The following is a 16,851-nucleotide window of genomic DNA, read 5'->3' on the forward strand; positions in this document are numbered from 1 at the left end:
CCTCCACTTTGCCTGAACACCCGGCGAGCAGAGTACTAAGATCTTATCAGTGGGGTATTTCAGCTGCTGTCGCTGCCACTCCAGCCACGGGAGGCGCCCAATCATGCTTAAAAAGTTGGTGTCGAGAAGATCTATCAGCACCTTGGCGCCACACTTGGCCTGGAGGAAGGCACAGAGCTTTAACACTATGTCCCTGTATAGACGGTGGTCTTGGGAGTAGATCACCAGAACTTTAGGGGTTTGTTGGATTTTTGGTGGTGGTTCTGGTATTTTAATTTCATCAGGAGTGAAAGGATCACAAGGTTTGCCTGAAAATGTCACAAAAATAGAGATGCAATAACAAAAAAATGATTGGATGCGGAGGAAACATGTGCCAATGGGACAAACCTGGTTTTCGGCGGAGGATGCACATATAAACAGACAGGATCCCAGCACATAGGAGCACCACACTCACAATAACAGGTGTGTATTGAGGAGCAACTTGGGCATCAGTTGGCACAGCTGATAACGGTCACAATACAGTAAATGTATTAACACTTAGAAAATGAATAATGTCAACCTAGCCTCAAATATTCTTTGCAGACAAACTATAGTGAAACCTCTAAAAGCAAGCACCCTTTGAGTCTTGTGGAAAAATCCATCCTTAAAACTAGGAATGGGTACCAAATTTTGTACTTTTATAGGCACAGATCTAAGTCCGCCGATTAACGTAAAATCAACGGTGCCATATTTCAACACATTTTTGCACGTGATGTCACGTCCAGTTACAGACTTGGTCGGGAAACAAACAGTCAATTCTCCATGCCAACAAAGCAAGAAAAAGGCACTCAAAAATACAGTAAGGCTCAACTTTTCAAAATGCGCCATCTTGATGATAATTTACATTGGATTTGCCATAGACATGCTACTGATTAGCGTTAACAATTTTACATGAAGATTTCCACACCTCCAAATTTGGTGATCGAGGCTACAACTAAAATTCTCGTTACAATACAATAAACAAATGGTGTGTAACAAACACACTTTGTAGGGCACAAAATAAAAGACTGTCACATTCAACTTAATGGCAAAGACTTCTTACTTCCTGTCTAAGGCAACACACCCTAGTCTATACACTACTGCTTTCCAACATCTTGAAAATATTGAAATTGGGTTGAGGTTTTCAGGTAACGGGAATTGGTACCATATCGATTCAAATGTAAAAGGCACCCGTCCTTACTTAAAACTGAAGATACCAAAGTACAAGTAAAAGGGACTGACATTTCAAGTTATGAGACTCCTGTCTCACCATATACTGTATGTACAATTTGCAAGGCAATACTCTTTATATACAGTGGAACTTACTGAAGTTGTCTATATTGTTTAAGTCATCAAGTTATTACTAAGAAATGCACACTTGAGTCAACATTGACATACATACTTTGTCAACATAAATCTTGACACCCAAAGGGATAATTTCCATAAAAAATTCCTCCCTCTATTTTGCAGGTGTGCACATATTTATTGATAAGCATAAAACAACAACACGGCATTAAAATGTGCACACAGTGAAAAGTAAGCATGTCAACAAAACCTCCGTATGATCCAGAATCCTCTATTATCGCTCTTTCCACCATGCCTCTGGTTGAAGTCACAGGAAAATGTGCAAGCAATGGCTAGCTTCGGTTTCGATTTCCGTTAAGGTGACAATTGCTTATGTCATGAGTCGAGGGGCGTCAACATAAATGGGATCCACTGTAAATACATTCTATAGCTCATTTTGAGTTTAATAGACAAAGCCAAACCTGGACAAATTAGCAGGGTTTTCTTGTGACGGGCACAGTCTTGGCCACATTTTTGGAAAATTGGTTTTACCTAAAATGAAAATCATTTCAACACAATGTGAGGCGATCATGGGAAGTATGTTCAATGCAGCTCTTATGTTTACCTCAACGTCAAAATGGCAGCAGGATCTGGGCCATTTATTAAGGCTGAATGTTCTGTTTAAGTCCGTCTGGTTGGCCTGGAAAAGAGTTGAACATATCATGAAACACTGTATCAACTAACTGTGCATCATAGCTGTATATTGTAGAGTGGTCTGAAATAATTTTAATACAGGTATTTTTTTATACCCTGTAGCGTAGGCAATTTATAATTATAGGCCTCTTTGAACAGGCATTTAATACAATATATATTGCAGCATATGCATTTAATAAGTGTACACCTTTATATCGATATCCTTTTAAACAAGTAGTTGTGGGATAAGTGTTATGTTCTTGTGTTGGCATTGTTGGTCTGGACCCCTGAATGCAGAGCAAAGAAAGTGAAGTGCAGGCAAAAAGGTAGTTGAATTGGAAAACACAGGTAGCGCAAAACAAACTTAGAGCAGAATGGAAGTGCACAGAAGACAAACACTTGTCAAGGTCAAAAGCAAGATGATTCAAGGAGTAACAGGTAGGGCTTGGCCGATAAAACAATATCAATATATATCACAATAGACGCAATCGATATGAATACAAAATACGTTCAATAAAATGTTCGATATATATTTATATTTGTTGTAAAAAAACCTGAAATTAGGAAGCTAACTGCGTTTTATGAAGTCACTCACGCTTTGGGATCTTAAACAGGAAACAGGAAGTGACACTCAGCAATTAAGGGACATGCTAACATCCAATCAGTTAACAGTATTCACAGAGCAATGGGAGGGACACGCCAATTACGGAACAGTTTGGTTGTGGCGTCTTTCTGTCTCGCTGTGGATTCTCTGCATGGAGTGAGAAGAGAAATCATAATATCTTAATAAAATAATACTATTAAAACATTTTACGTATAAAAGGCACCTTTCTAGGCACTCAAGGACACCGTACAAAAACAAAACAATACAATCAATTGGATAAAAACAACAAGCTGGGGATCATCCGCATAACAATTAAAATGTACTTTAAATTAATTGAAAATAATGCCTAGAGGTAGAATATAGATGATAAAAAACAGGGGACCAAAGACAGAGGATGTGGAGGGGTTGGGGCGGGGGGGTTAGGTTGGGTTGCTATCAGCATACTTCAGTCATCAACAATTATATCATCTGAGAAATTGACATTGTAACAGTGTAGGTCTCACTTCGTAGGATATGTACAGCGAGCCGTGAACATAGTGAGCTCAGAAAGCATAAGAACAAGTATATACATTTGATTATTTACAATCCGGGAGGTGGGATGTGGTGAGAGGAGGAGGTTAGGCTAGGGTTGTTCTTATAGTGCGGTTTTGAAGGAGGATAGAGGCGGGTACTAGACGAGCCCGCCTGTAGTCTAGACCTGTCTCCCATTAAAAATGTGTGGTGCAATATGAAGCCTAAAATACCACAACGGACTGTTGAACAACTTAAGCTGTACATCAAGCCAGAATGGGAAATAATTCCACCTGAAAAGCTTAAAAAATTGGTCTCCTCAGTTCCCAAACGTTTACTGAGTGTTGTTAAAAGGAAAGGCCATGTAACACAGTGGTAAAAATGCCCCTGTGCCAACTTTTTTGCAATGTCTTGCTGCCATTCAATTCTAAGTTAACGATTATTTGTAAAAAAAATAATACGTTTCTCTGTTCGAACATTAAATATCTTGTCTTTACAGTCTATTCAATTGAATATAAGTTCAAAAGGATTCGCAAATTATTGTGTTCTGTTTTTATTTAGGAATTACACAACGTGCCAACTCCACTGGTTTTAGGTTTTGTACATGTCCCAGTTTTTTTGTAGAGACGTTCAAGTTGGCGACTCTTGGTTTTTGATTTGCGGAGTGTGGGTGTAAACCAGGGTGCAGAGTTGGTGAAAGGGACAGTTCTGTTTTTCACTGGAGCCAGCATGTCAAGTAGATGATGAAGATTATTGATGTAGTAGGTGACTAGTTTATCAGGAGAGGAAAGAGAGTCTATGCTGGGGAGGCTGTCAATGGCGGTGGAAAGAGCGTCAGTGTTGATGTCCTTGATTTTGCGAAAACAAATATTGCGGGGGAAGGTAATTATAGAAAAACTTAATTTGACAGTGAAAGATACGAGCAGGTGATCGGAGTAGAGTAGTGAATTGGAAGTTGTATTTACAATATTTACACCTGAACAGCAAACCAAATCAAGTGTGTGTCCTTTACAGTGAGTAGGGAAGTTGATGTACTGTTGCAGACCAAAGCTTTGGAGACAAGCTGAAAAATCATTGGAGATGGTATTATTAGTGCTGTCCACATGAAAATGTAAATTCTCCAGCAGTACTATATTAGGGGAAAGTGAAGAAAGATGAGTGAGAAAAGCAGAAAAATCACTTATAAAATCTTTGTTGCTGTGGTTGGTACACAGCAGCAATGATTTTGGGAGAAGTTGCAAAACAGTGGATTTAAGGGAGAAAAGGCGGGAGAAGACTTTCCACTTCTTGCAATAGATCATTGCGAGACCTCCTCCGCGACCGGTGGCGCAAGGTTTGGAAGTGTAAATCGAATTTTAATCGCTATTCTCCCGTTGTGCGATTCAGAATCGATTCTCATTTTTTAAAAATCTGTATTTTTTATTTATTTATTTAAAAAAAACATTTTAAATTTTTTTTAAATTAATCAATCCAACAAAACAATATACAGCATTACCATTACAATGCAATCCAATTCCAAAACCAAACCCGACCCAGCAACACTCAGAACTGCAATAAACAGAGCAATTGAGAGGAGACACAAACACGACACAGAACAAACCAAAAGTAGTGAAACAAAAATTTATATTATCAACAACAGTATCAATATTAGTTATAATTTCAACACAGCAGTGATTAAAAATCCGTCATTGACATTATCATTAGACATTTGTAAAAAAAAAATTAAAAAAAAGAACAAAAGTGTCAGTGGCTTACACTTGCATCGCATCTCATAAGCTTGACAACACACTGTGTTCAATATTTTCACAAAGATAAAATCAGTCATATTTTTGGTTCATTTAATAGTTAAAACAAATTTACATAATGGCAATCAGTTGATAAAACATTGTCATTAACAATTATAAAAGCTTTTTACAAAAATCTACTACTCTGCTTGCATGTCAGCAGACTGGGGTAGATCCTGCTGAAATCCTATGTATTGAATGAATAGAGAATCGTTTTGAATCGGGAAAAAAATCATTTTTGAATCGAAAATCGTGTTGAATTGAAAAAAAAATCAATTTTGAATCGAATCGTGACCCCAAGAATCGATATTGAATCGAATCGTGGGACACCCAAAGATTCACAGCCTTAATATTTTCTATCGCATATATGTATGTTGTTGTAAGTCAGGTGGTGTCAAATACGTGTGTTTTAAGGACTACAGATGGAAATGAGCTGATAGCTAAATCTGGTGCACCCACTGATGTACAATGCACATTGTCCATAAACTACCAAAAAAAAAAAACATTTGTGAGGGGAGTAAAGTGTGTTTTTTTAATAAGAAGCATAAACACTTAAGGAGGACAATTGGGTTTCCTGTTTGAAAAAGCTGAGGTAGAAAACTAGACCACATAGCACAGGGTGTTGTAATCAGCACCCACTGTAATGTTCTAGGTCAATTACCTCAGACACAAATCCATGTAAGAGACTGATTTTTGTAATAGCGCTGGTCAAAAGAGGATGATTTTACCTTAAACACATGTTCAACTTGTTGGATGGATTCACAAGTAACAATAACTATGTACTCTTCACACAGTGGGTCAGGCCTGAAGCGGACGGTCAGTGCAGGTCTTTCTTTGGCTGCCACACTGATGTTAGACTGCCAAAGACTTCCTACAAAAGCGCAAAAAACAAAGCCTATTAACTCGTGGAAACCCCCACCATTTCTTAGAATAGCAGTGGCTCACCTCTCTCTATGCAAAACTGGGTCATTTTCATCACTGAGTCTTCACAACCTGATTCAAAATCAGATGGAAAATGAGCTCATGTTTCAAAGTCTTGACGATAAAAAATCCATTTTAGTTAGCCAAAATAAAACCAGAGTTCTTGACAAATGTATTTAATACAGTGTAACCCGCTTAAGTCGGTCCTGGTTATGTCGACAACCCATCTAATTATATAACGATACAGATAACCCCCGGTCTGTATCTCTGCTTTTTGGCCATGGTTTTCAGTTATGTTTCAGTACGTTTTCTGAGCATAAAGAGAACAAATTATTTTCCTTCCGAAGTTTTTTCTTTATTTTGCTTGTCAGCAACAACTGCATTCTGCAGTAAACAAAGTCTCACTGGTGGTGTGAAAACTATAAGACGTTTCTTTCAAGTTAACAGTCTGAGTCCAGTTGATGATTGTGCAAACACAACAAACAAGTTTAATAATCATTTCAGGAACAAAATGTATTTTTGATTTTAACAAAAAGTGACTAGAGTTTTTTAGTACATGCTATATCCAGTTAAAAGTTGAATCAGAGCAAACAAAGTGTGATGAAAAAATATTTAGATGTGTCTTCTCCCGGCCTGAACCAATAGTTTGGTCGCATAGACATTCTGAACTTGAGGGCATAATTTTTCCATTCAACATCACACAACACATCTCTCGTAAGTTGCATTTGAATAAGGTCTACTCCTTCAATATTTTATATCAACTTCAATGTTAGTCCTGGCCATAATTATTTATATATTTTTACAGTTCCAATGATGTGAGGGAGGAAAGGCACAACGGTGAATGGACATTATGTCGTGAGGAGGGACTTTCAGCGTGCATGCACGCAGACAGACACACACACACACACACACACACACACACACACACACACACACACACACACACACACACACACACACACACACACACACACACACACACACACACACACACACACACACACACACACACACACACACAACATTAGGCACCAAAGTGGTGGTTTATGAGATCAAACATACACTCTATTAGATAGCTAAAATGTTAAGAATTAATCAAAGATACAATTATATCCAATGAGTCTATTAGAGCATTAAAAATACCAGGATTTAATCAAAAATTCATAATATATCAGTGGGCAGCACATGTCTAAAAATATATCAAGAGGACTTTAAAAGTTGATGGTTAAATTAGAGCCTTTGAATGTGTGTACACTAGGGGTGTAACGGTACACAAAAATTTTGGTTCGGTACCTCGGTTTAGAGGCCATGGTTCGGTTAATTTTCGGTACAGTAAGAAAACAACAAAATGTAAATTTTTTGGTTATTTATTTACCAAATTTGCAAAATCTTCCACCAAAAATATTTTTTTGGCTAAATCGGCAAACTGTCTTATCCTGTTCCAAAGGTTTGAAATTGAAATATTTCCACACTGGTGCGGTGTTATTTGATTTTGCGATCATTTTGTTCTCCATGTGTTCCTTACGGGCTAACTTGTTGCACTGTGTGCATGCTAGCGACCCCGCCTCTCTGCACAAAGACAAAAAGACACTTAATGAATGACAAGAGGATTCACACCCGTATTTTCATTCCGCTATGGCACAAACACGAGCAGCTGCTGAAACATATGCAAAGTGTTAATGGTGTAGACCAGTGATTCGAGTACCACTAGTGGTACGCGGGCTCATCTAGTGGTACGCCAAAGAATCAGTTAAATAATAAACTCAGTGTTACTGTTCAAGATGTGTGTAATGTTACAGTGGTCAAAAATATTAAATATAATTGTTAAATATAACCTCTGTCTTGTTTTTAATTAATATTTAGGCCTACTATGCTACTGTATTTAAATGTTGGTCATTATGGTGGTACTTGGAGAGCCAAGCTAGAAAAATTACAGACTTAATTTTCATTTATCGTTCGGTTAATTGACTTATCGAATATCTGCCCAGGCCTAGCGTCGACTTAAATGGCTTCCACTGTTCAGATGTTTGGTTAAAAGAATGAACACCAATTAAAGTTCGGTACTTGTCCAAGATACACGTCCAAACCCTAATGAGGGAACCAGACGGAAGCAGGAAGAAAACTAGAAAATAACAAATCCAATACATTGCAGATGGTTTGCACTCACCAGGAACATGGACCTGAGTGCTGATGTCATAGTTGCTGTGGAACATTTCTGGTTTGGGGATGTTGAAGACAGAAACTCGATACATGTGTCCTGGGTCCAACACTAGCATGTTTGCTGAAAACGACCACTGACACATAACATATTATGTAGAACTTAATCCAAAAACAAGAACGCACAATAGAAAGTGGTACTGTTGAACCTGTCTGCATCATTGCAACTTGCTAAAAAGAAACCGTTTCGCCCTGCAACTTCTTTTGAAAAATCATATACGGTTCTGCCTTACCAGGGTTATTTTTTTAGTCAGTATGTTTAGTTATCACTTGGTAACCCATGCTGGTGTATTTTTATGTAAGTCGCATAGTGTGTCTCTCTAGCTAATGACATCATCAGTAGGTGACTGATTAGTTATTCATGTCAGAGAAAGGGCAGAGCTGTCACCAACAGACTGGTTTCGGAAAACTGGATCGGGCCATGGATGCGCGAAGACTACGACTCTTCCTTTTTAAAAATATTTTACGACGCAGGGTCAGTTACATCACGTGCTGTGATATTTGAATGTTTTATCAATGGTTTATCATTATTATTGATTCAATAAAAATAATATATAACATAGTAGGCTCCGGCACCCCCCTCGACCCCGAAAGGGAAAAGTGGTAGAAAATGGATGGATGGAACATAGTAATAAAGGAAAATAAAAACATAAAAATAAACAAGGGGTAGATTTTTTTAAAATCAGAAGTGTTATAGTACAATTACAACTACTGACACACGGAGGCGTCACTGACTCCCGTTGTATAATTATTTTTTTAAATATTGATTTTTTTTTAATTGAGGCAATTAACTTCTTTATCTGCGGCCTAACAAAAAGTAGAATTTTTAATTACCAGAATTGTGAATTGATGTATTTGATGTATATAAAGTAGTGAAAAAAAGATGGATTTCTTTGCCATTCAGGGCTGCTGAGCACATTGTTCTGGTTTTTGTACGGCTCTGTACAGTTTCAAAATAAATATTGTACTCTAAATAACAGTAGTTTTGTTTTGTATGTGATATTTTATATGACATTGTTATTAAAATAAATATTACCAAAAAAAAGAAAACCATAATAACAGTGAACAAACATAATTGCAGTAAAACAAGTTGAAGTGACAGTCTTTATGCGTGCGTGGACCGAACGGGTCGTCCGTTACAGGTCGGGTAGTGACAAGAGCTCACACCCTTTTTATCGAACATCATTTCATTTTCAAGAGTTTCAAAGTATTGATGGTATTTAATGAACATATGGTCAGACTAGCTTTCAGTAAAGAAATGTGCAAGAGATATATTGTATCTAGCAACATTATGCTTCCAGATATCAACTTATGGTATAATTGGGAATTAGTTCCATTGTTAAATGCACTGTAATTTTAGGTTAAAAAGGTACATAATGCTTCCCTTACATACTGTATATTGTAACAGGTATTCGGACACTTTGTTAATTGTATGATTTTTCTTTGTCAGTTTGACCCTGCTGCCAGTTACCTCATTATAGACAGTCAACGTGATACATAGCTGTCTGCGTGGTAGTTGGGGATGGAGTTTATCTGCCTGTGAGTTTATGCAAGATGTATGAAGAGGACAGGACAAATACAAAACATAGTATTACAAACAATAAGATGATTTTAAAACCTACCTTGTTGCCAAATGAATTTCTCATTGGGAGTTTGTCTTTAAAGGAATATCGGACACACAGGTGCTCATTGGTGGCTAAGACAACAAGATGAAGTTCAGTGGCATTCAGGTAGCGGATACTGCCTGCAGAGAGAGACCAGATTTAGGACTTCCTTCTTATCCAACATTGGTTTTTAAAGTCAAAGGAATATGTTTGCTCTTTCAGTAATGATTAAATCAGAGGTTAAAAAATAAACCAAGCCTGGTATAGTAAGTACTGTATGATCACAACCGGTTTTACTAGTCACTCCCAGGGGATGGAACAAGGGGATGGGTCAAACACAGAGGGTCATTTCACCACACCTAGTGTGTGTGTGACTATCAGTGGTACTTTAACTGTAACTTTTAACCGTGATTAAAAACATCACGGTTAATTAATCACAATGGCTCCACTACACTGTGTTTCAGTCCTTCTCACTCGCTATGAACGGACAGGGACATTACGATATGTTATGTTATTTTAGGCACAAACTGCATAGCAGCAACAGGTAATCCTGTCAAGAGCTTCATTCAGTGACCATTTAATGTTAGAGCTCATTTCTTCCTGTTTGTGTTGAATAAACTAAAGGCATTGCAAGTTAATATAGCAAGTGGAAACATTAGAAGCTTGTAGAATAACAGCACTATGCAATGGGATCTAGTTATGTGGAGTCCAGTTATTGTCAACACAGTAAAAGTGGGGGAAATAAACGATTTTTAGATGCATCGTAATTCAGACATGAACGATTACAAAGTGGATTAGTAGACGTCAACAATCAATAATCAATGTATTTATTGTAAATAAAATAATGCAGACAGTTCTAAAATTTGGCTGACTGCAGCGAGCCACCTCCTCCATTATTTTACGGCTCTAATGTTCCAGTTTTGCACACATTTATTAATTATTATTTATTAATTAATTTAACAGTTTCTTATTACAAATGCACTGTTTTTTTTTTTTTAAAGATGCAGGTGATAAACGTGTATTTAGTGAAACGAAAAGAAATGCGAACCTGAATCAATATACATATATTAAAGAAGCATCAATAATCGATGTTTAATCGAATCGAAGCTCCTGAATCGTAATCGAATTGAGAGGTGGCCAAAGATTCCTACCTCCACAACACAGCATAAAATAAATTATTAGAAATTAATAATTGGGCATGGATAATCGTTGATGACAATAACACCTGAGTTTATTACCCAAATGATTAGCATTTTCCCCCTGGGAATCAATTAAGTTAATCCTAGTCTTATATTTATTATAAAATTCGAGCAAACAAACGCTGCCTCACTTATATAATGGTAGATAAGCAAACTGACTGACTCACCATCATCCTTCATGTTCCAGTTAACAGCGAGTACAGGCTGCAGCTGTCCTGCCTCATCTTCCTTGGTTGTCACAGTCACCTTCAGCCCCTCTGGACTGCTGGGAGTGTAGTCTTTCACTTTCAGCCATCCTTTATCTAGGCAGTTACCTGCACTCACACACACAACCTCAAATGGTATATGCAATAATGACTTTCTATTAAATGCATGTTTTTATTTTATTTTAAGCCACAATCTTTATGAATGATAACCACTCACTTGAACTGACTGTGCATCTCAAACCCTGTCAAAAAAATAGCAAGTTAGATTTGATCTTTTATGATTTTACAGGAACAAATGAATGTTTTGGTTTTAGCACTGACTTCCTCAAACAGGTCAACCTCACTCCTTCCTCTTTCTACTTGTTCTTTCCTCATCCAGTTTAGACAGCAAACTTGTTAAGCTTGAAATAAGAGCACTGACATTATAAACACACCTTAGAAGACATTCTGTATGCAGTTGATGAAAAATATTGTATACATAAAAAGTAAAAAGTAATGAAGACAAAAACAAAGAACATATTTATCCTGCCTTTTCTCAGTAGAGGCATTAACAAGCAACTTTTTCCAGAACGCTATGAAACAAACAATCTACAGTTGTCCCTCGTTTATTACTGTTAAATCAGCACTAAGTAACTTTTCAGCTTTCCAAAAAATATTTTCATAACTTTTGGGATGATACACCAACTCACAACTAGTTGAATGGCATGGCCTGGGGGGGCTGTATCACTTTCACTGGCACTAAGCACCTTTGAGGAGGGTGGTAGGAACCCTGCCACACAAAAAACTACAAATGTGCAGACTACTTTATGAAATAAGTCACTCCCCCCTTTTCCTGTTCATTAAAAAGACTGTAGTCGATGCGTTACTGTTATCATAGCCGAAGCTGTAAAACAATAAAAAAAACAAAAAACTTTAAGTTTTGTCTGAGTACACAAAAAGAAGATAAATTGGGGTTACCCGGATAAAAAGACAGTCAAGGTTCAACATTGGCCCGACTTTCACTAGCTAGCGTGAGCTCAAAGACGAGGAGAGATGTTCGACCTATACTGCCTTGGTTCTGTTCCTACTGGACGAGTAAGTACCTTTCGATGCTCAAATCAAAATGCTAATGCTAATGTTCGCTATCGGAAATTTGCGTGGTAGCAATAAATAGCCACTAGCGTGATAGTTCGCAGTTCCACACTGACTCGACCAGCCACGCAACAAACTCAAAAGTACTGTATAAAGAAAAAAACAATGCGATGACTGCAACCTGCAAAAATAAAGTTTGAGTAAAAGATGTAGGTTCCTACTGTGGAAATCTTTTGGTATTATTGTTAAAAGTTGAAGTACCCATGATTGTCACACACACACACACACTAGGTGTGGCGAAATTATTCTCTGCATTTGACCCATCACTTTTGATTACCCCCTGGGAGGTGAGGGAAGCAGTGAGTAGCAGCGGTGGCCGCGCCCGGGAATCATTTTTGGTGTTTTAACCCCCAATTCCAACCCTTGATGCTGAGTGTCAAGCAGGGAGGTAATGGGTCCCATTTTTATTATTTTTGGTATGACTCGGCCGGGGTTTGAACTCATGACCTACCAATCTCAGGGCGGACACTCTAACCACAAGTGTCACTATATACTGTATGTACGTGAGAGTAGTTTCTGACGATTTACAACGTTATGCGCTGGTCCTCATGGGAAATGTGGTCTTTCTTCAAGCAAAACACTACCGTTTTGGTCCACTGGCGCCACCAAAATGGCAAGTTCTTACGTGGGCCTTTAATTAATTCCGGACATGACTGCGATATTTGAATTTCCATGAAGCAGTAGTCATGAATAATAATTGAATATTAGAGAATAAAAAACCTGTTTACGACATTCTGAATACATTTTTTTTAATGTTATGAGAGCATTCTAGGTGTGAAAGAACACCCTTTAGTCACTTTTACACTCTTTTAATCCAATACAGCAATGCTGGCTCCAGTTGAGCCAACCAGTGGTCATGATCAGACCTTCCTACCTTCAAAAGCCTTCTCAAAACACACCCCTTCAGATCTGCTTTTAACCTGTGATTAGTGTTCTGCGTCTTGTAATGTCCCGTCTTGTAAATGTCCAGTGTTATTATGTATTTTACAATGTACTGCTTTTATATTTCCTGTATTTTATATTATTACTTTGAACTGTTTCATATTTAAATTTTTTATCTTGTAAAGCGTCTTTGAGTACTCTGAAAAGCGCTATACCAAATAAAATGTATTATTATTATTATGATACTGAACAGTGTGCTCGGACTGATTTGGTCTCCTTTACTAGGCCAATTCTATTAGTCAGTTTAATGCGTGGAAATGCGGACATTTTAGAATGTGATACTGGAAAAATGTTGGAAACATCACTACGTTGTTATTATTTTTATTTCATTACTCATTATTGTGGTTTTATTTTGGGTTTCTTTTTTTTTAACATGTCTAAAATAAATATTTACAATACAACAATTGGGCGATACTTAAAATGTTTGTGTCGATCTGATATCAAATAAATACATGCCTGGAATTGCAATACGGTTTACTAATGACTTTGCTACTTATTTGTACTGTACTTGAAATCAGAAAAAAACTGAGTAGAAATGCTTCAGGCAAACGACACACACACACACACACACACACACACGCACACACACACACACGCACACACACACACACACACACACACACACACACACGCACACACAATTAAACAATTCAACATTACAGAAATAGAACTATAAAATACAATTTAGGATAGACTTAGGATATACTTTTATTTATCCAACAATGGGTAAAATTACATAATTATTATACAATTATTGTCAGTTAAAATATTACAAGTAGTCCCTTTTATTACATTGTAGTGTTTTTTTCTCTCTTTTTTTTTTTTGGGGGGGGGGGGGGGGGGGGAACTTATCAGTGCAAAAACTACATGTAAACTACAAATGAATACATGCCCAGAATTCCAATACAGTTTACTAATGACTTTGCTACCTATTTGTTTATCATACTGTACTAATAATCAGAAAATGCTTCAGGCAAACGACACACACACACACACACACACACACACACAATCGACAATTCAACATTACAGACATAGAACAATAAAATACAATTTAGGATAGACTTAGGATATACTTTTATTTATCCTACAATGGGGAAAATACATAATTATAGGGCTGCAACTAACAACTAATTTGATAATCGATTAATCTGTCGATTATTATTTTGATTAATCGATTAATAATCGGATAAAAGAGACAAACTACATTTCTATCCTTTCCAGTATTTTATTGGGGGAAAAAAACAGCATACTGGCACCATACTTATTTTGATTATTGTTTCTCAGCTGTTTGTAAATGTTGCAGTTTATAAATAAAGGTTTATTATAAAAAAAAATAAAATAAAAAAATAAAAAGTAGCCTCTGCGCATGCGCATAGCATAGATCCAACGAATCGATGACTAAATTCATCGCCAACTATTTTTATAATCGATTTTAATCGATTTGATCGATTAGTTGTTGCAGCCCTACATAATTATTATACAAGTATTGTCAGTTAAAACAGTGGTCCCCAACCACCGCTCCGGGGACCGGTACCGGTCCATGACGCATTTGCTACTGGGCCGCAGAGAAACATTAAATAATATATAAATGACTGCATTTTCTCCGACTTAACTTTCGTCTGTCCCACGATACACACCAATAAGCTTTTTTATAGATGTACAATAAAACTCCTAATAGGAATTTTAATTTGTTATATTTTTTATAACTTTGTGACATGATATAATGCACATTAATGAACATATAAAATATTAATTTGACAGATTGTAGCCAAAGGCTGATTTCCATCTGAATTTCATCGCAAAGAAACAAGTCCAGGGCTCCCACTAATTCAGCGTTATAGTGAGTTGTATTTTTCATGCATTTATTTTTGCTGTACTTATCTGGCACAAGTGGAAAGCTGGTCCCTGAAAAATAATGCCTACATTAAACCGGTCCATGGAGCAAAAAAGGTTGGGGAACACGGAGTTAAAATATTACAAGTAGTCCCTTTTATTAAGTTATCTTGTTTTTTTTCGGGGGTGAAGGGGAAAATATAAGTTTAAAAACTACGATTGACTTGCGTTCAAAGTAAACCCCTTGAATAGTTTGCACCCAAAGCACTCCTATGTCCACTAACTTACACACTGAGTTGTAACATTACATGAATATAATACAAACATAGTAACAATGTAAACAACCCACCCAAAAAAATTGTGAAAATACGCACAGAAAACTAAAACAATATCGATATTGGACCGATTCGCCCTTCCCTAGCAGCGCTGGCTCAGGGTGGAGGACAGAGTAAAACAACTTGCACTGAGCCTAGTCTATAAAATCCGCTACACCTCCCTGATACCGAAGTACATGTCAAACTACTTCCGCCATAACCACAACACCAGAGAGAGCCCCACTAACCACGTTAAACCCAGATTCCGAACTAACAAAGGTCTTAACTCATTCTCTTTCTATGCCACATCAATATGGAATGCACTCCCAACAGGTGTAAAAAAAAAGGGCATCTCTATCCTCAAAACCGCACTAAAAAAACACCTCCAGGCAACTACAACCCTAAACGAACACCCTCCCTTCCACATAATACCTCTTAGGATTGTAGATAATCAAATGTAAACAATCAAACAATTAAATGTAGACACTTTTTCTTAAACTTTCTGATCTCTCTCTCTATGTCCACTACTTGCTGTACATATCCTACCAAGTCAGACCTACACTGTTTCAATATCAATTTCTCTGATGATGCAATTGTTGATACTGATTGTTGATGACTGAAGTGTTGATACCAACCAAACCTAACCCACCACCCCCTTCCATATCCCACACCCCGGATTGTAAATAATGTAAATAATTCAATGTATATACTCTGATGATTATCTTGAGTGATGACTGTATTATGATGTTAGTATATATTTGATAGTATATATCTGTATCATGAATCAATGGACCCCGATTTAAACAAGTTGAAAAACTTATTCGGGTGTTACCATTTAGTGGTCAATTGTACGGAATATGTACTTCACTGTGCAATCTACTAATAAAAGTTTCAATCCATCAATCAATAACTGGCTCAACAGCGCTATTGCTGTTTAAAGCCAAGTACTGCACTATCCCACATTACCTACAAGCCCTTTATAAACGCGCAAGTTCACAATTTAGAAAAGAGAAAAGCTATTCAACTTAGTTGAGAGGTTACAAACATAACTTAATAAATTCAATTATGAATACACCCGACTGCAGACAACAAAGTTTAAACTAAAAGTGTGTGTGTGTGTGTGTGCGTGGATTTACCTGTTGGGTGCAGTTTAACGGCGGGGATGTCAAAATGTTCACCGCGGACGACAGAGACAACGTCAGAAAAAGTCCATACAGCCTCATTGTTTAATATTAATGTTCCTCTCAGTGCGGTACGTGTCTATGTTTGGCCATGAGGGGCAATTTCTCGACTGCGTGTATAAAGTGAAAGGCAGCTGAGATTAATAAACCACTTCCTGCTTCTGTGGGAAGGTAACCATGTTGCCTTCAAATCACGTGGGATTTTACATAATCACCACCGAGTACATGAGGCAAACCTGTGTGCTCTCATTTATAATAGTTGCTTTTGGTGAGGATGACAACGATCACTTTTGGTTGACACTGTCGTATTGGATTGTTTTTTAATTTCTATAGCCAAGCATCCGCAACTGGGGAGTTGCATTGTGTTATAAAAAAAAAGTTACATTGTTGATATAATCTCCAGTAGA

At 37.2% G+C, this 16,851-nt stretch overlaps 1 protein-coding gene across 1 annotated transcript in view; it reads right to left on the reverse strand.

Annotated features, from left to right (window-relative positions):
* Window positions 1–16,591, reverse strand: part of il17ra1a (interleukin 17 receptor A1a) — an 18,954-nt gene extending 2,363 nt beyond the window's left edge. Inside the window, exons 1-11 of the mRNA XM_061960690.1 lie at window positions 16,400–16,591; window positions 11,258–11,282; window positions 11,002–11,148; window positions 9,654–9,775; window positions 7,982–8,108; window positions 5,839–5,886; window positions 5,622–5,764; window positions 1,928–2,002; window positions 1,785–1,854; window positions 388–501; window positions 1–308 (exon numbers count right to left, since the gene is read on the reverse strand). The exon at window positions 1–308 is cut by the window's left edge and continues 2,363 nt beyond it. Of these exons, the coding sequence (XP_061816674.1) occupies window positions 1–308; window positions 388–501; window positions 1,785–1,854; window positions 1,928–2,002; window positions 5,622–5,764; window positions 5,839–5,886; window positions 7,982–8,108; window positions 9,654–9,775; window positions 11,002–11,148; window positions 11,258–11,282; window positions 16,400–16,486 (1,266 nt within the window). The 5' untranslated portion in view covers window positions 16,487–16,591. The remainder of the gene's footprint in view (window positions 309–387; window positions 502–1,784; window positions 1,855–1,927; window positions 2,003–5,621; window positions 5,765–5,838; window positions 5,887–7,981; window positions 8,109–9,653; window positions 9,776–11,001; window positions 11,149–11,257; window positions 11,283–16,399) is intronic.
* Between the last annotated feature and the right edge of the window lie 260 nt (window positions 16,592–16,851).

The sequence above is a fragment of the Nerophis lumbriciformis genome, linkage group LG05 (genome assembly GCF_033978685.3).
Source record: "Nerophis lumbriciformis linkage group LG05, RoL_Nlum_v2.1, whole genome shotgun sequence".
Lineage (NCBI taxonomy): Eukaryota > Metazoa > Chordata > Actinopteri > Syngnathiformes > Syngnathidae > Nerophis > Nerophis lumbriciformis.